The sequence below is a fragment of the Rhinolophus hipposideros genome, assembly GCF_964194185.1.
Source record: "Rhinolophus hipposideros genome assembly, chromosome: 1".
NCBI classification, from domain to species: domain Eukaryota; kingdom Metazoa; phylum Chordata; class Mammalia; order Chiroptera; family Rhinolophidae; genus Rhinolophus; species Rhinolophus hipposideros.
The window spans coordinates 35822570-35842877 of NC_138047.1; the positions used below are offsets into that span (position 1 = coordinate 35822570).

General features: G+C 39.1%; 1 protein-coding gene across 23 annotated transcripts in view; it reads right to left on the reverse strand.

The window, feature by feature from the left end:
- The window catches only part of LIMCH1 (LIM and calponin homology domains 1), a 352720-nt gene that overhangs the window by 160338 nt on the left and 172074 nt on the right, over positions 1-20308 (reverse strand). For 18 of the 23 annotated variants that reach the window (XM_081061235.1, XM_081061234.1, XM_081061258.1 and 15 more), the window contains one exon: positions 16325-16394. In XM_081061235.1, coding sequence (XP_080917361.1) covers positions 16325-16394 — 70 coding nt within the window. Of the gene's footprint in view, positions 1-1300; positions 1544-16324; positions 16395-20308 lie in introns of those variants that run through there. The other 5 variants (XM_081061247.1, XM_081061246.1, XM_081061237.1 and 2 more) reach the window with 3 other exon arrangements.

Genomic DNA, 20308 nt, shown 5'->3' on the forward strand with positions numbered 1-20308 from the left:
AAGATCCAGTGGGAATATGCAGCAGCCTGGAATGGCACAGAGACCTGAATGGAAATAGGAAAATGGATAAAACGGTGTCTGAAGGTCTCTCTCTGCTCCATTATTAGCTGAAGGAGGTGCACTGGCAATGTTTCCATGCCTTGCTTCACAGTCAAAAAGGCAAGCCATACAGCGAGTGGCACGTCCTGCCCACCCTTCTAGGACAGAAGAGTTCCGGTCACCTAGTCATTCTCTACATACCTTACACAAAAGTCGGGAGAGCACAGTGGCACATACTCCCAGGCAGGCAGCTAAAGGGTGCAGCCTCTGTTTTACTTGACCTTGACTTTGTGAAGTATGCACCTATGCAGGGCAGAACAATACCCCTCTCTGGGTATCAGCCACACTGGGAACAACCCAAAGGGAAGTTTCAGACTCCCGACACATTTGGTTTATTCAGCACCCTGAAGGAAATAGTAGTTCAGTGAGGGAATAAAAATGAGGAGTTGGCTGAATAAAGGTGATAAAAATAGATTTTCCGACTCTACGAAGATGAATCATTTTGCCATGGGGATTTGCCAGGCTCTGTTTCAGCTTGGTTTTCAACCTAGCCTCATAAATTTAACTAAGGAAAATTTCCTTCCACTAGATAACCAGTGCCATGAAGCCTTGAGCATTCGGACAGGTCTAACAGGATTTTATTAGAGAACTGTCCAGAAATAACCTCCATTCCTTCCCCAGCCGGCAGTAAATACTGACTTTGAAGGAAAAGGTTAAGCAAGACCTTGAACCCAGATTCATTGCCTCCTCATTCCCTCCCCCATTTTATCCTCAATTCTTTACCCCCTCATTTTAAGAAGTGGATATTTTTTGGAAGGCAAAGGAGATGGTGCAAACAAAAGCAGGTTTGAGGGGGGCTCAAGTGAAACAGTACCTCAGATGTATGTAGTCACATTTTCCCCATGGCACCGTGTACTGTTGAGGAACAGAGGACTGTTGGCATAATTCACAAAACTCTTAAAAATCCTCTTTCTTTTGACTAAACTAACGTGTCTATGTGTCTTCTATGACACACCCCCAAATGAAAAAAACAATGCTTTCCTTAGAGAATAAAAAAGGCTTAATAAAAGGCAACAGGTGGTAGAAATATCAGGGGATAAGGTGAACTCCACAGGAAAATAATTCTTAGATTATTGTAGCCATACCGTAAGTGTGTAAAAAGCAACTTTTTTTTTTAACCAAGTATTAAATCTAAATAGCTTCCTTCCTTCCCTCATGGACATCCATAAACATGTATTTTTTCATAATGGATTTTACTTACCCCCACACATCCTCATATTCTGCGTTAAACTCCAGCATACCCACAAGAGCAGATGGGTGGGGCATCTCTCCGTGTGTGCTCCAACTGGCAGTCTCAACACAGCAGCTAGAACATGCCCTTTCCCAAAGCAGTCCTCAGGATAGCTAAGCCTGCTCTATCCAGGAGCAGGCTGCAGCAGCCTGAAACGCTGATGCAGTGAAAGGAAACTAACTGGAGGAGAGTGTGATTGCCACACTTAACTACGGAAGGAGGAGGAGAATTCTGCTCCCTCTGAGGAAGGGGAACAGAATCTCCAAAAGGTAGAGATACCAGAATGTAATTCTGGAGGAGAGCTTTGTGACAGCTGTGGGTGCATAGTAGGCACCCAATACTATCAGTAAGTCTGGGTCTGGAATAGGTACCCAGTAGTACCTGAGGAACAAGAGTTCAAGTCCCCAATCTGGAACAAAATAGCTGCATGACCCCAGGCAAATTACTGCCTTCTAAATTTCAGTTTCCTCATTTGTAAAATAATGGTGTTTCAAAGATAAATCTCTAAATAGCTTGTAGTTCAGAAATTCTAAAGCCATCAAAATAATCATGAACATAATAAATAATAAACATAGCCACAATTGGTTGAAAACATATTGTGTACCAACCACCATATTAGGCATTTTACATACATCATCTCATTTAATCCACAATACGGAGATAAGATTTATCTACCCTATTTTATAGACCAGGAAACTGGTGAAACACTTTATGATTCCTCATGAAAATAAAGGACCATCATATCCATTCAGTGTTTCAGATTTAAGTGGAGGCATTTAATCTTTGTGCCTGAAATTGAGATGACATCTGAGAATGGAATCTCTGCACTGTTGGGTGATTAATGTGTTTACAATCCTCTGCCGGTATAATTCTGAGGTACTAGTATTTATGGTTATGACCGTTCATGCTACTGCAAAACCCATTTCCCACCTGTTGGTTTTTATTAAACCTCCCTAAAGGAAATGAAATATTTCTTTGTGCAGATTCTAAAAACGGGGATCCTGAAATATGTGAGCAGAAACCTCATGCATAGGTTTACCATTTGGAATTTCCAAATGCTATAAAACACGGTGTTTACAACCAATTCATCATTTATAAACGTGTATTGGATTGATACGCCAACTGACTCACTGGTATCTTGCCATTTATTTATAACAATACATCAAGTGGTAGGTTGACGTTTAATATTTATTAATAACTTCTGTTTCTTTGCCAATTTTATAGTTTCCTTGCATTATGCTCTATTTTATCTTTAATCATTTTGTTTTTAAGTAAATTTTTTATTTCAGAGTAGTTTTTAGGTTTACAGAAAATTGCAAAGATAGTACAGGGAGCTGCAAGATAGTATAACTTGCACCCTGCATCGTAATTTTACATTTTACATTACTATGGTACATTTATCACAACTAATGAATAAACACTGGTATACTACTATTAACTGAGCTCCGTGTTTTATTTGGATTTCATTAGTTTTTCCCTAATGCACTTTTTCTGTTGCAAAATTCCCATCCAGGATACGATATTATATGGACTTCCCTTGTTTTTTATGACCTTGACAGTTTTGAGGAGTACTGGTCAGGTATTTTGTACCTCAGTTTGGGTTTGTCTGATATTTTTCTCATGATGACACTAGAGTTATGGGTTTGGGGGAGGAAGATCACTGAAGTAAAGTACCATTTTCATAATACATATCAATTACCCTTTATTTTTTAAGATAGGGAAAATATTTAAGTCAATCAAAACTTTAAGCTGAATCAAGTTAAATTTTATAAAAGATCAATTAAATACCAAACAATTTACCTAGAAATACAGTATTTTCTGTTGTGGAGAGCATGACAGAAAGAGAAACTAATTTTTGCACCCATTCACATGAGGGGAGGCCCAAGGTTCTAGCGGGAAGCCAGCTAATTACAAGAGAGCTGTCTAGCAAGTGTTTTTGAAATACTTGCCAAGACAAATATCCTACAAAAACAATCTGATTATGGTATATTTTAAGAGAAGTACTCGTTCACCTAGCATGGTCTTACTCTTTCATATGATGCTTTCAGCTACTTGGTGAAAATTTTCCTGTTGTCAAACAGAATCCCTACAACCCTAGGTTTGGAGTACATGCTAAAAATTAGTTCTACAGAAATTTTTTTCTTTAGGCAAGTTTTGACTATGGGGAAAAAAAACAAGCAAGACTTAGACTGAACTATGCATTTCCTGCTATTATATAATTTTTTTCCTCACAGTTACTAATTAAAACCCTGTTTCTAAGGGGAAAAAAGTGAGGAACTGATGTAATGTCACAAACTCTGCTAAATGCTATTCAGTGAAAGATAAGGGAGAACAAGTGGTTTCTTGCTTTCTTCAAAGAATTCCCATCTCCCCTCCCCCAGGGATAGGAAGGGGAAAAAAGCTAGAAAAAAATGTTTCACAGCATTGCTATATATAACCTTCCACCTCTGCAGAGATACAAAATAATTATGGAAAGAAGCTTGGAAAAATAATTTGTGGTACATGGAGAGGATATTAGACTTCAGCTAGCAAGTCTAGGCATTCATAACACATGTGAATAAGAATTTAAGTGCTTGGCTAGCTTACCCACTGAATTGCACTCCCCCACACACACACACAACTTACATGTTGAAATCAGAAGCCCCCGTAACTCAGACATGTGAGTGTCTTTGGAAACCGGGTCTTTAAATAGGTGATTATGTTCAATGGGGTAATTGGAGTGGGTCTTAATCTAATATAAGGGGCATCCTTATAGAACAGGAGACTGGATACAGACACCCACAGAGAGGGAAGGCCATGTAAAGACACAGGGAAGACATGGCCGTCTACAAGCCAAGGAAAGAGGCCTCGGAGGAAACCAAACTTGCCCACACTTAGACATCTAGCCCCCAGAACTGAGAGGAAATCAATTTCTGTTGCTTAAACCACCCAGTCTGTGATACTTTGGCATGGCGGCCCTAGCAAACTAATACACTTCCCTAGTTGTAACAGTGAAGTATCAAGGAGTATAAGAGAGGCTAGAGGGTATGAGATTGGTTGAATATTATATCTCAATGAATTGTCAATTACATGAAGATCTTTCTAAGTCATTATCTGTCATGATTTTCCTATCCAAGTGCAATTACTAATGACTCCCGTGGGCTCTAACGCCTTTCATCCCCTCTGTCTCTGCCAATGTAGACCAAACAATCCAAAAATAGACTACAATTTTTTGGAGGTGGGGGGTAAGATTCAAAGCTTATGGTTACCCAAAAAATAATCCGTCTTAATATATATTTAAGAATAAGGATTTAACTTCAGAATAATCCACTCATTAACTTACTCCAATTTTTTATAACTTTTTCCCTGAGTTCCAAACCAACATTTCCAATTGTCTGCCAGACATCTGCACATGAATATCTCGTAAATATAGCTAACTCGATATGTCCAAAAGAGAATTCATCTTTTCTCTTGGAACCCATGTTTCATCCTCTGCTCCCATGATTCCTATTAATTGCATCACTATCCTCCAGGATACTCAAGTCCAAAACATCGATGTCATCTTCCTGAAATTATTTATCATATTTAGTGAATTCTACGATGTACAATTTTCTTAACCTCTGAAATAAAAATGCATCTTTCCACTGTTGGTGTTTTAGCATTGTGTCATCATTTAACTGGCAGCTTTCTTTCTCACTAGTTGTACTTTTAAAAAATGGTGTCTTATAATTAATGGCATATTATATTCGGTGAAAAAGAGAAACATAAATCCTGTCTCCTCATCTCCATTCCCATTGCTTCTACCAAACTTAGGGGTTCATCATCTCTTATTTGGATTACTGTCTCCTAATTAACTTTTGCTGGTCTCTTCCCACAATCTGTTTTCCATCTGGTGACCAGAGTTATCTGGAACACAAGATTCCTTTGTTTTCAGTGGCTCTTACTGCATATAAAATGAGTCCAAACACACCCAGATGGCATTTCTGGTCTCAACTTCCTATTCCTGGTCCACCTTCCATAGCACTGATCTCTCTCAGGGACCCTGGGGCTCCAGCTACATCCATATGCAAATAATGGACTCTCCCAGACAAGACCTGGTTCCTGTGGTTTGGAGCTTTTCTCATTCCATCCCTGAGGCTAGAATGTCCTTCCCCCAACTTCAGTGGTCTTCACTATTTGTAGATGCTCCATTCAGATCCTACATCCTCCAAAGTTCTTAATCTCAAATGGAAATTCCTTCCTTGTTCTACCTTGCATGTTATATTTTATTGACATTTCACAGTCTACTGTTACTAGACCTTGTTTGTATATTTGAGCCCCTAGAAGGCAGGAATTAGTATGTCTTGAGTCATAAGTAGATTTGCACTTGGAAAGCGAGACAACATGCCCTCTTTTTAGTGCATATGAGCTGAAGGAAACTGGGAAACAGACCTCAGATGCTATCCAAGAGAGGTGGTCCAAGGAAAACTGTGTTATCTTTAAAGTCCCATAACTACGAGGCACACATTTTCAGGAAAATAAGAAATCTATGCCCTCCCTGATTTCTCAATAGATTAACATAACTATTTTATTCAATGTGGTAGGCAGCTTCTGAATAGCTCTCAGTGATCCCTTCCTCCTGTTGAGGTCCTTGTGTAATCTCTACCCCTTAAGTGTGAGCTGGACCCAGTGACTTGCTTTTAATTAATAGAATATGGCAGAAGTGATGAAATGTCTCTTCTGAGATTAGAGAGGACTGCGACTTTCATCTTGTTTGTTCTCTCTTTCTGGTTCTTCTTGCTTGCTAACTCTGATGAAGCAAGCTGACACACTGTGATCTATTCTATGTGAACAGGCTCACAGGACAAGAAAATGATGGCTTAGGCCAATATCCTGCAAGGAACTGAATCCTGCCAGTAACCACATGCGTGAGCTTAGAAGCAGATCCTTCCCTAGTGAAGTCTTAAAATGACACTGGCCAATACCTTGATTGCAGCCTTGTGAGAGACCCTGAACCACGGACCCAGCGAAGCTATACCCAGATTCACAGGAGCTATAAGATAATAAATGTTGTTTTAAGCCACTAGTTTTGGGGTAACTCGTTACACACCAATCAATAACTTATACACTCACCAAATAAGAAAATCAGGAGGCTGATAATAAACACAGGATGAGTGAGAAGGACCAAAAATTCTTACTGAGTCTTCCCAAGTACTTAGTATGATGTAAAAGGGGAATAACTTACTGGTCTGACGCAAGCACATCAGCGAATAACCCACAGGCAGCCTGCTACACCAGGCATTAGGATTCCTCTTCACGCTGTTCAACTCAGTGCGGAGAATGGCTCTCACCAACTGACACACTTTTATCTTTGTATTCACTATATGGCCAAGTCTTTTGGTTGGTGTCATAAATTAACTGCAATCCTGGTTCCTAAGAGTGATATATGCAGTGGGAGATAAACCTAGAATGTTACCTTAACTCAGGGAAAGCCTTCAATGCCTTTTTGAGGTGTTTGGATTGTTTTCCACATACATCAGGCAGCCATATAAAGTTAGTTGAGAAGATAATGGACATGAGATAATCTGTTCTTTTAGAAACTACTCATGGAAACTGTTACAATTCGCAGCACACAAACCATACTGACTTGAGAGGCATCTCTCAAGTCATAAGTACCCCCTAGGTGCATATTCCACCATTCAACTGAATGCAGGATTGAGTGTACCAAAAACCTCGAGTTTTCCTGTTGCTTTTCCCTACAGTCGGTGCTCTTTTACGTTTCAACCTACTAAAATGCTAACCACCGTTGCTACTTTGGCTCGGTTTTAGCACCAAACTCGAGAGCAGCGAATTGAGCATTTCTTCTATGTATTCCCGAGGTTTCTCTCAGTGTGCCAGGGCTGAGAATAAAGGAAAAATGTGTCATTAAATTCTATTTTGGCTGAGATTCTTCACAAGGACTATTCATTTCCTTCAGTGAAATGTACCTCCTTCACACAGAACATCACACAACTACTAATTTTTACTTGTCCCCCCAAGAAGAGCAAGACCACCTCCAGAGACCATGCAACACCACAAAGAGCAGAGTAAGGCAGGAAAAATATACTAGGTGAGAGTATCCAAGTCTCTCCTCCTCCTTTGCCTATAGAGAAGAATTCCATGTCTGCGTCTTCCTGAGTCTCTGTTGTCTGGAATCAGAATCACAGGTAAAAGGGGGATTGAAAGAAGTTAAGCCAAACTGGATTGATTTGCACCAGAAAAGGCAGAGGGTTAGTCCTGGCAAAGAAAGGGGTAAGAAGCAAGAAAGACAAGAGCAAGGACGGTGTGAGTCTGGAAAGATTTTAGGGAGTTGGAGGTGGGGAGATATTTGAGGCAAGAGGCAAACTGGCAGGTGTGAGACTGTAGTGTGTGTGTGTGTGTGTGTGTGTGTGTGTGTGTGTGTGTGTAAAGAGAAAAAAGAGAGAGAGGAGAGAAAGAGGAGGGTGTTTGGAGCGGTTCTGCTGCCTGTTCAGAATGGGACCACTCTGGAATTATTTTGAAAGACGTCGGCAAAGATTTCTAATGTTCTCCTATTACTATTGCTTCATTGAATGTGGTGCTGAGATGTGGCCACACGGAGATGAATTTTATAGGGGTGATAGAAATATTACCAGTGACCTTTTAAAATAGGCCACTGCCTCAATTTGGTGAAATTAGTAGACCTTAAATGAGAGGGGTGTGAGGTTGTCTTCTGAAATACGTATGAGCTCTCCTTAGAAGTTGGTACCTCCAAACAGATGTGCAGGAGTGTTAAGGTTCAACAGCGTATTATAAGGCCGAGTGGAGACAGTGTAACACAGAGGAAAGGCACAGACTCTGGAATTTTGGGGTCCAAACCACAACCACGGTCCAAATCTCAACTCTGCCTCTTATTATTTTTTTTTGGGAAAGCTAGTAGCTTACTTCTTTCCCGAGATATAGTAAAGGCATAGCAACAACTACACTGCAGGGCAATTGTGAAGATTAAGAAAGCTAATCTAGCCCTGCACCTAAGACATGGTAAGTACTGAATATGTGATGGTCATCATTATGGTAACTTACACCTCTGGTCCGCTCTTTGCCTTCTCCGCCTCCTTCCTGACCAAAAACAATAACAAGAAGTGACACAGAGGCAGAGAACAGAACTTTGGACTAGCTTCTTCTGAAAGAACCTGTAAGATAAACTTTTGAAGGACAGGTAAACGCTCTAGTAATTTTGAACAGCTCCCAGGTGGCTCAGTTGGTTGGAGTACGAGCTCTCAACCACAAGGTTGCCGGTTCGACTCCCACAAGGGATGGTGGGCTGCGCCCCCTGCAACTAGCAATGGCAACTGGACCTGGAGCTGAGCTGTGCCCTCCACAACTAAGACTGAAAGGACAATAACCTGGAAAAAAGTCCTGAAAGTACGCACTGTTCCCCAATAAAGTCCTGTTTCCCTTCCCCAGTAAAAATCTTTCAAATATATGGTGATGGAAGGAGAACTGATTCTGGGTGGTGAACACACAATGGGATTTATAGATGATGTAATACAGAATTGTACACCTGAAATCTATGTAATTTTACTAACAAATGTCACCCCAATAAATTTTAAAAAAAAGAAATTTTGAAGGAAGCTGTAGGCTATAAACCTAAAATATAAGACATTGATAAGGATGAGCTCAGACACACGAGAGCTACTCTCCGGTGAGGATTTGCATGAAACCACTTCATGTCACGTAGGCACCCAAAACACCCGGGACTCAAATTTATTGTGTTAAAACTTTCCTAAAACTATGAAGTTTGTGTAAAGGCTTTTCACTCCTGCTACTCAGCTTTCACCAGCTTCAGATGTTTACCTTTTTATCCAAACAATATTTTTTATCTTCCCATAATGTGGAAATCTCTACTGCCTTTTCATCTTTTCCCCTCCTGACTTCCCTCAAACAAGGAAACATCAAATGTTCAGGTATCAGTTTCACAAACTAAAGCAGATACCTTTTGAAAGCTTCCTAAAGTCTGCAGAGTTTAGAGCAACTTACATTTTTTATCCATTTCAGGAAGCTCAGCTCTAAGCATAGTTGAAAACTTATCTTTTGATTAAAGAAAAATACGTTCTCTTTCTAAAGAAGTTTTTGAGTGTTAGAGTAACTAAATGGTAGGATAACTCTACCAGATACATTCCTGCTATACCCTGCTGAACTTCAGTTAGAGTCAAATTTCCAGCATTCATCAGGTGAAGAGACATTCTGTGAAGGGAGGTCTTTCACAGAGCTCAGAAAGATATTTTAAAGGGATTGACTAAAAGGAAGAAAAAAGAGAGAGAGAGATGAACTGAAAAAGTGAGTCTTTGTTTCCCTCTCTTTCTCCCAAGAGGTAAAAGAATCTATCATTTACACGTTTTCCATTGTCAACTGGGAACACTTGTGAGTAACACAACCAAGAAGAAGGGTGGTGGGGGCTTTGGATCCACTCAGCTTTTCCTATTTGTGTAATCTTGGGCAAATAATTCCCTGTCTATGAACCCCTGTGTCCTCGTTTTTAAAATGAATATATCTAAAGTACCCTGCCAGCTGCAAAAGTCTCTTTTTCTCAGATCGCTTTCATCCTCCAGGATTCATATGCAAGATCAAGCAAATAGTTCATGACAGCTAGAGGAAGGTTCAGCCCCTGAGGGCAGAATCCCCAAATATCATCTATTTCCAATTATATTTTCCACGGTGCGCGCGCACGCACGCACGCACATATACACACACAAAGGCTGTTACAATTAAAATCTGGGCAAAACAAAGCTTAATCCCCAAATCCCTATTGTAAGTAAGGATTTCATACATTGGTGCCTCTTGCACAAAGTCCAATGTTTCTGGGTTGAAATGGAATTTAGCATGATCTCTGATGACCATTTACTTGAGTTTCAGGATGTAGCTTGGTTGTGCAATACTAACGAATGGGGAGACTGAAGGGCAGCGGTTTTTAAAGTTTTTGGTGTGCCAAGACCTAAATTTGAGGTCTTTCTCTCTGGCATGTAGCTAACAGTATCACTAACACCTAAAAAAGAATGTGAGCATCTGCAGGCAGTCACCACACGGCTTCATATGTCAGCAATCGTTAGAGAAGAAACACAGACCCGGATCCAGGGTCTCTGCATTCTTGCCAGGAAATGATTTTCAACTACTTTGTTTTAACACCTTCACCCCTGAATTCTTTGTAACCACAGCTCAACTCAGGGGCTAAAATACACCTATTCATGCATTTGTAAAATCTACACGTGTTTATAATTTAGGATTTCTATGTGAAAACAGACTTTTCTATTTGTCTTCAAGTCAAGCAGCTGGGCCATCTTAATGGATTCTTCTCAACACCAGGCCATTAAGACACACAGGTGTGGGTTCCATGCATGGAAAACCTTCTGGCCATGCTTCTCGGATCTCCATGGCCCCTGCTACTGAGGACTTCTTGATCAATAGATGGTCAGTAGCCTGTCAACCCCCTGACAAAATAGAAACTAACCTTGAACTCTGTAGATGCTCTTGAGGAACTCTGCTCTTTCCTGACAGTCACAAATATAGGAGGAAGAAAATGTCATGTGAAGAACACCCTCACGTATCTCTACTAACTGCATCTCTACTAACCCAAGCTGGTCTCTATCTTCAGATCTACTGTTTATTTGGGAGTTCTCCCTCCTCCCTCAAAAAAGACAAGAGAACTAATGTCTTTTAATCCCCAACTTTTGATATTGTAAATTGTTTTCAATATTGACCCCAAAATTGCAAGATCAATGCCGTGACAATTGCATACCCTTTATCTACTTCACCTAGATCCAACCTCTCTCTCCCCATATATATGCACATATAAAATTATACATTATATGCACAGACATCTCTTTGCTGAACAGTTTAAAAAGTAGCTGGACACATCATAATAGTCTAAATACTCCGGCTTACCGTACCTCCTAACATCAAGAGTATTCCCCTGTATATGCAACTATCATTCAACACTGAGAAATAGTATTATCGAACATTCAACCCACACTCAAATTTCCCCAGTTGTTCCAATAATGTCTATTATAGTTGCTCTTTCTCAGTCAAGCACCACACCTGGCATTTGGCTTTCACATCTCCTTATTTCCTTAGTCACCTTTCATCTGAAATAGTTTTCCAGCCTCTGGGGGATGGGGTGGTATCTTTAACGACACTGACAGTGTTAAAGAGAGCAGACCAGCTATTTTATGGTATGTCCCTCAATTGGGACTTGTCTGTTTCCTCAGAATTGGATTTCGGCTAAATATTTTGGCAGACATTCAATCAAGGTGATGCTGGGACGTCTCAGTGCATCACTAGGACATTTTTCAGCACTTGTACCCATTAAAGATATTGATAAATTGGATCATGGAAAATTTACTGCTTAAAGCTACAATGGCTTAACATGAATACTAAACCATTTATACACCATTATATCAAGCTGTTAAACAGCTATTCAAAATCTCCCTCCTCCGAGTGTATTTGAACACAGCTATCTTTTATCCCTCTAATATATTAACTCATTTTCTCCTAAACCGGGAAATGCTAACTCCATTCCATAAGACAAGATCATATCGACTTTAAACCCTAAAGGCTTCATGAAGGAGTTGGTTTTGCATTGGGTCTTGATAAATAAATAGGATTTTGTCAAGAAGAACAGAGGGAGGTATTATATTCATAAGAAGTATCATGAAAAGAGGCCTCATACATGAGAGTGAATAATGTTTGAGGAACTGCGAGTTGATTATAATAAACCAGGCAAGAGATGAGAAAGCCCTGCTCTAGGCCTTACCTAGTGGCCAGGAAAATGCAGACAAGTAGAAGATTGGAGAAAGGTGCCAAATTCTGAAGCTGGACTAGGGCAACTCTATGTCTATGACACCTTTACTGATATAGGGAAATAGGTGGGAAGGCGTGGTCATTTGATTTGAATACGTTAAGTTTGAGATGCTGGTAGGACATTCAGATGGAGCTGTCCAATAAACGGAACAAGAGATCTGAAGTGAGGAGAAAAACTTGGTGAGACACGATGAGTTGGGTCAATGCTATGAAGAGTTGAAGTCATGAAAACAGACAAGAACATGAGTATAGAAAGGGAACAGAAAATAGGTTTGGAGAGGGAACCCTGGAAGAACATTAACAAAATGGGTGTGGGGAGAAGGTTTTTTGGTAGGACACCAACTAGTGCACTGGTTTTTTGAAAGGTTGACCTGAAGGTAATTGGAAGAGAGGAAAAGAGTTTAACCAGATTTGGAGATTCAAGAATCATTAGTAAATTGGCAGTAATTAACTTAACATACTTAGGTAAGGATTTTTTGGACTAAAGATAACTCCATTGTGTGTTTTCTTAACAATACCAAGCAATTTACCCAATTCTTATTGTATCTGGAGATAATGTCAGATGCTACATTTAAGAGCTCAGTTCCAAAAGACACCCTCACTTCAAATGCCAATCACAAGTCTAGGTTGTCACCTGTGTTTCTGACCAGCTGACTATAAATCAGAGGTTCTTGTGACCATCTCCTTGGGTTTCATTAATTTGCTAGAGTGGCTCACAGAACTCAGTGAAACATTTACTTATGTTGACCAGTTTATCATAAAGGATATTATAAAGGATACAGATGAGCAGCCAGATAAAAAAGTATGTAGGGCAACGTATGTGGGAAAGGACATGAAGCTTCCATGCCCAAATCTACACAGGCTCAACAACCAGGAAGCTTTCCAACTCAGTGCTTTTGGGTTTTTATGTAGACTTTATTATATAAGCATGATTGATTAAACCATTGGCCAGTGGTGACTGATTTCAAGCTCCAGCCCCTCTCCTCTCCCTGGAGGTTGGGTGAGGGGAGCTGAAAGTTCCAACCCTCTAATCACTTGGTTTCCCTGGCAACCCGCCCCCAGCCTTGGGGCGGGGCAGTTTTCCAAAAGTCACCTTATGAACCTAAATTCAGTTGTGGTTGAAAGGGGCTTGCTATAACAAGATACACTTTCAACCTTTCTGGAACTGGAGCAATTTCAGGAACCAATGCAAAAGACCAAATATTGTTATGAAGATACTCTTATTGCTTAGAATATCCAAGGGTTTTAAGAGCTCTGTGCCAGTAATGGACAAAGACCAAACATATATTTTCTTATTATAAGTCATGATATCACAATAACAAATTGGTAAGGAAAATACAAGTAATAAAGGATAAAGATAAGTGGCAAAATGTTAGTTGGAAAAGGGCAAGAAATGGAAAAATGATGGAAAGGACAAAGTGGAAAGGAAATTCAAATGAAAAAAGAAAAAGGAGGAATAAAAGTCAAGGATATAAACGGAGGAAAGCAAGCAAGTCCCCCTTGTTATCTTGAATCGAATTGCCTGCCTGCTCCAAAGCAGAGAATAATATTTGATCTATGATAAGAAATGTTATAAAGGTCAATGTACATGTCCCAAACCTTTTGTTTTACTAAAATTATTTATGAGTCACATTTTAAATTAAAGGTTCCAAATGCTTTTCTTCTTAGCTTCTGGTGTCAGAGCTGCTTCTGTTCACGTGGATTTACTGGGGACCTTCCTTAACTTCATGCTGTAAGTTTTGCTCCTATAACATTAAATCCCAGAGCTCCAAGGCGCACATGTGTGCATGCACATACGTGTGTACGTGCATGCGCTCAGGTGCAGGGGCCGAGTTCTTTCAGGAACCAAGATATGTTTGCATTCTTGATCTCCCACCTTTTTCTCTCTGTCATACAGGCTTGGAGCAAAACAGACATTTGTCAGTATCATTAAGAGTATGGGCATAACATTTGGAAGAGATAGATTTAATAAAAAAATTTAAAATCATTATGTATACGAGGTCAGACAATTAAATTTGCAAACTCATCTTAGAAACAGTGCTACATGCTTTGTTGCTGAATATCACTACAGTCACCTTTGAAGTACTCTCTTTGGGAAGTTATGCACCGACACCAGCACCTAGTCCACCCTTCAAAGCAATTTTGGAACTCTTTTTCTGGAATGGCCATCAGAGCTGTCATCCTACCGTGTTTCCCAGAAAATAAGACCTAGCCAGACCATCAGCTCTAATGGGTCTTTTGGAGCAAAAAATAATATAAGACCCAGTATTATATTATTATATTATATTATATTATATTATATTATATTATATTATATTATATTATATTATCATATCCGGAGTTATAGTAAAATAAGACCGGGTCTTACATTAATTTTTGCTCCGAAAGATGCATTAGAGCTGATTGTCCAGCTAGGTCTTATTTTCGGGGAAACACAGTATTATCTTTGATGCCCTGAATGTCATCAAAATGTCTTCCTTTCCATATTTCCTTTATCTTCAGGTAAAGAAAGAAGTCATTGGGGAGCCAGATCAGGTGAGTAAGGAGGGTGTTCCAATACAGTTATTTGTTTACTGGCTAAAAACTCCCTCATAGACGGTGCTGTGTGAGCTGGTGCATTGTCGTGATGCAAGAGCCATGAATTGTTGGCCAAATTTCAAGTTGTCTAACTTTTTCACACAGCCTTTTCAGCACTTCCAAATAGTAAACTTGGTTAACTGTTTGTCCAATTGGTACAAATTCATAATGAATAATCTCTCTGATATCAAAAATGGTTAGTAACATCGATGCAACACATTTGCCAACTTAATTGTCAGACCTCATACAGTACTATAAGTAATGTATAACATACATATGTAGGTTGATTACTTATAAAATTTTCAAATCCATTCCTTCCAAATCTATCTATATCTATCTATCTCTCTATCTGTCTATCTCTCTATCTGTCTATCTATCTATGTATCTATCACCAACTGAGTTGGGCACATGATTCTGACGAAGGAAACTGGAAGGATTTTTAATGATAATCACCAACTTATTATTAAACAGTATGGGAAATAAAATGCATTCACAGAAACAGCAATTCTTACAATTAAAAAAAATCCATTTCATTCAACTTGCTAAAACCATGTACTTATTACCATGACCCTCATGGTTCTCATACACAATTGGGTTTTTTGTTGTTGTTGTTGTTACATTTAATTTCAAGTAGCCATCATGATATAGCTATGAAACTTTTTAACAACAATCAGTAAGGTCTACGTAGGAGCCTGCCCAAATTCTTGACATTTTTCTAATTGTTTTCTGCAAAGCCACAGGCCTAGAGGGCGGTCACAATGGAAACAGTCAGTGCGTTGTTACCCGGCCACACACATTCCCAGCTTTCTGTGCACATGTGTGCATGCACATATGTGTGTGCGTGTATGTGCTCAGGTGCAGGGGCCGAGTTCTTTCCAGAACCAAGATATGTTTGCATTCTTGATCTCCCACCTTTTTCCCTCTGTGATACAAAAAGCAACAGCAATTAAATAATTAAAATTGGGTGCCTGGAATTATGAAACGTATCAATGCATGAAAAAAAAAAAAACAACCCTGCTTCTGACCATATGTGAACATGAGTTTTATTTGTTTTAGATGGGTAGTTTCAGAAGGGCAAGGGCTTTGCTTAAACAATTCTTCAGATGACATCAGGATAACCTTAGTGTCCATAATGCCTTTAGAATTGGTCTACAAATATGGTAATTAAACACAAGCAAATTTTTAAGGTTGAAAACAGCAATTTATCATGAACGTGCTGCTTGTTAATCATGAAATTCTCTTTCTCTCTACCTCCTTTCCCCTCCATTTCAGGGGAATGCAGTGAAAAACTGAAATGAGAAAACCATAATTGCAATCACATTCCTGCCCTGAGGTCAACCTAATTATCCACCTCTCACCCCAAAACAAATTTACCTCTGAAGGTCCTTATCACTCATGGGAAATATACAAACAAAGACTAAGATGCCAGTTAGGCATAACGGCAATCTTTCATTTTTAAGTGACCTCTCAGTTTAATGGATAAAATGCGTTCTCATTCAAGTGGAATATATATTGCAGGAGAACACTGTAATAAATGGCACTGTCACGACTCTTAGGTTAGAGCATAGGGATATTGGAAAATAAATCTCAATTCTGGATACTCACCAATCCTGCAATGGGGGTAGGCAATCTATTGATCTTTTTAACAAGTCCTGGCTTTATAGCATTCAGCAACCTGTCATGAAAAAGGCAGAAGAATGTCAATGAGATGTAAAGCAAGATAGATCACACAAATCACCTTTATCCAGGGCTACAGCTAAATCGCTGAATAGGAAAAGCAGCGAATTTAAAGCATGTGGTACATCTCAATAATCTATGAGCCTTCGTGCATACAAGTGAAGAGTTTTGTCAGCATCCAGTTTGTCCATGGCAGGTGAAGTTCTGGAATTTGGAAGTATTGGAAGAGAAGAAAAGATGGAGTCTGGGAGATGCTTCAAGGGAAAGGACAAACATGAGTGCTGGATGGCGGTTGGAGAGAGTCGAGCCAGGTATTACTACAGAGGCAAGGCGTGTTCCCAATTCTCCTGGCTAAGGCTGGGATCTCTCCAGGGATGTGCTAAGTTCAGCGACCAACATCTATCTTCACAAGTAATTTGCCAAGACTAATTCTACCTCCAGACCCTCTTGCTCTTTGAGGAGAGCGGCTTGTTAAATGTGGTTGAGCTTCCCTTAAGAAAGGGAAGACTGTGTTAAGCAAGTGGTTAACCAATCATGTCCGGAAGATTTTAAGCAAGACTGACCACAATTCCCTAGGTACAAAAGATATGTGAGCAAAACATTTTGGGGGTAAAGGTTGAAATCATGTAAAAATGGTAATACAAGAAGGGGAATGCAAGAGAAACAATGATAACTACTTGTCTTCAGGAAATATCAGTTCAGAGTGAAAAGAAAGAAGGCAGGCACCTTATAAAACTGAAACAGGGTTGGCATCAGGGTGACGTGGTAGAATGTAGCCTTTGCAAGCTAGTTTATTCATAAAGGAATGACTGAAGGTAAGGGGTTGTAGAATGGAAGCATTTATTCTCACATTCAGGAATCAGAGGAGAGGCAATCAGGTAGCTTACCTCAGGATACACTGCAAAGAGAAACTTAGGGAAGGAATTTATTATAATTCAGGGGTCAGTAAAGCTATGGGCCAAATTTGGCCCAGGGCCTGTTTTTGTAAAGAAGTTTTCCTGGAACACAGCCATGACTATTCATCTATGTATTGTCCACTGATGCTTTTTTGCAGAGCTGAGTAGTTACGACAAAGAACATATGGTTTGCAAAGCATACAATTTTTACTATTTGGCCCTTTACAGAAAAAGTTTGCCAAGCTCTTTTATACAGGTATATCTCAGAGATATTGCGGGTTCAGTTCCAGACCACTGCAATAAAGTGAGTAGTGCAATAAAGCGAGTCATAATCTCTTTGCTGCTAGAGGGTCTTGCCTTCAATTTGCTAAAAAAAAAAAAAAAAAAAAAAGGGGGGGGGCACCATCTGTGAAGCGCAATAAAGCGAGGTATGCCTATAATTCATGCAACACAATATTATAGTAAATTATGAAGAACCTATGCTTTATAGATTTCTGCAAATCAGTTAACAAAAGATGCTTGAAATAGTTTAATGATTAGTCTTGACTGCATCCTATATTTGTCGACACCACTATGTATTAATATGTTAAGAACTATCCCTACAACAGTTATGATAGACAGGGTATTCTGTTCTTGCATCAAGGATTTTGCCTGTTCTTGGTACCTTTCATTGCAGTTCCAACATGCCACCACCAACAGGTAACATGCGGAGTGGACATGGGCCTTTTTGTCCACCGAGACCCAAGATGGTGCTCTTTTCATGAACTTACTTAGTTTTAACCATGAATTTAATCTTATTAAAAAGCACTTCTTTATAACTTATATTGGAATTATGATAACTTACTTATAAGTTGGAAGGCAACTTGTTCTCCGTTGTCATTTTACAGTTTAGAAAACTAAGGCCTGATGACAGTAAATGAGTAACTTCCCAGAGCTGCTCAGAGCAGAGCAGGCCAGGCACCCAAGTTCCCTGGATCATAGGTTCTCTTACACAGGGTTAAGGTCCCACATCTTGTGGTTTAAAATAAATAGATAGATATGATGTCTCTGAAGCCATTTTAAAATGTACAGAATTGTTAAGATACAAGACATTTCTCCCTAGTTCTTAATGATGTCAGTTTAAACTAGATTGTAAAATGGTATTTGTACACAGTATTAATAATTTAAAAGGATATATAGTAAAACATGAGTCTTGCTATCAACCTAGTCCCACAGGGTCCAAGACCATTCCCTGAAGGTAACCGTAAAGAATTTCCCAAGAAAATGTATAAAGATAAATCTAATTTTTTTTTAAAGTCAGATGTAGCATATAATATACACTGTCCTATACCTTGTCTTTCCACTTAAGGATATGTCTTGGAGATTGAACAATTTCCTTGGAGAGCGTGCCTTATCTACACAGGTGAACCTATGTCTTTTTAAGAGCTGTGGACTATAGACCGATAGGCAGCTGGCAGGAGGGTGGAGAGGCTCTGGAGTCCAACTGACTGAATCCAAAGCCCTGCCACTCATAAATGAATCCAAAGCCCTGCCACTCATAAAGGGTGTCACTTCGGGCAAGTCCATTAACTTCAGTTACCTCAACTGGAATATAGAAAAAAGCGTATAATGGTACCAACTGCATGAGAGTCAGTGAGGCTTAAATGTGACAAAATATGTAAGAAGCTAGCATACAGCCTGGTGCATACGAAGTTCTCCATACATGTTTCTCTATATTTGTGTGTATTTATACTAATTCAATTCACAGCCATTTTAGATGAACCACTTTCTCTAATATTTTCGATTTTTCTAATGAAATAAAATACCATTGCCATCAGACCTCCAAGCTTTTTGTAGCCAAAGTAGAAAAACTAACAAACACCCTACCAAAAAAATTTATAAATTAAAAATTGTCTTTTAAAGAGGCACACTTTTTGTCATCTATATCTAAGAATTATATTAAAAATTTTAGTAATGATGGTTCCACCAAATCCTTTTATACATGTTTAGATTTTTTAAGCTGTCTTAAATACTTCATTCATCATATTCTTTCTTTGTAGAATTATTCTTTTTTTTTTTATTAATTAATTTATTTATTAGTTTCAGGTGTACAAAACAAGGTAATACTTAGACGTTCATCATTTATATCCCTCATACTGTGAACCCCCCTCCCCCCATCCACTATCCCTCCGACCTCACACTGAACCATCACATTATATATATAAAATTATAGTTGGCATTCATTAATGTTTAGCTTCTGATGTACAATGCCATGATCAGGTATCCACAGTATCCCTGAGGTGGTCTCCCAAATAGGACGCATGTCCATCGGATACCCAACAAAATCTTTACAACATTATAGAATACCTTCCCCAAATTAATTTTCAAAAGAAAAACCCTGAAGCCATCTTGTGGTTACCAGCTGCTTCCAAATCCCTTCACCTTTCCCCTTATCCCCAACCCCCTCCCACACACCCATCTAACCACTCTCGGTTTTTTCTATGCGTCCCCAAAAATTACTCTGATTAGTTCATTCACATAGTCTTTTCTTTAGATTCCATATATAAGTGAGATCATATGGTACTTGTCTTTCTCTTTCTGACTTATTTCACTTAACATAATGTTCTCTAGATCCATCCATGTTGCTGCAAATGATAAGATTTCTTTCTTCTTTATGGCTGCGTAATACTCCATTGTATAAATGTACCACAGCTTGTAGAATTATTCTTATATGGCAGAAATCTTTCCTGTTACATGAAGTTGTAAAAAGAAAAAATACTGCAGTGCTAGACCTTAATTGAAAGAGCAACAAAAATCTATGATATCTGTCAAAAATGTTAACCACAAATTAAAAACTAAAAAGCCAAAGTGCTCTTAAATATTTGGAATATGTTCAAGATCAAGGCAGGTGTATTTTTTGTCACGTAAACATTGCCCCAGCTTCGTACACAGGTTATAGTACACAACAATAAAAGATAACACAGAATTTACATTGCAGAAATGCCCAACACCTGCTTATCTTGTATTTTGCATTAAA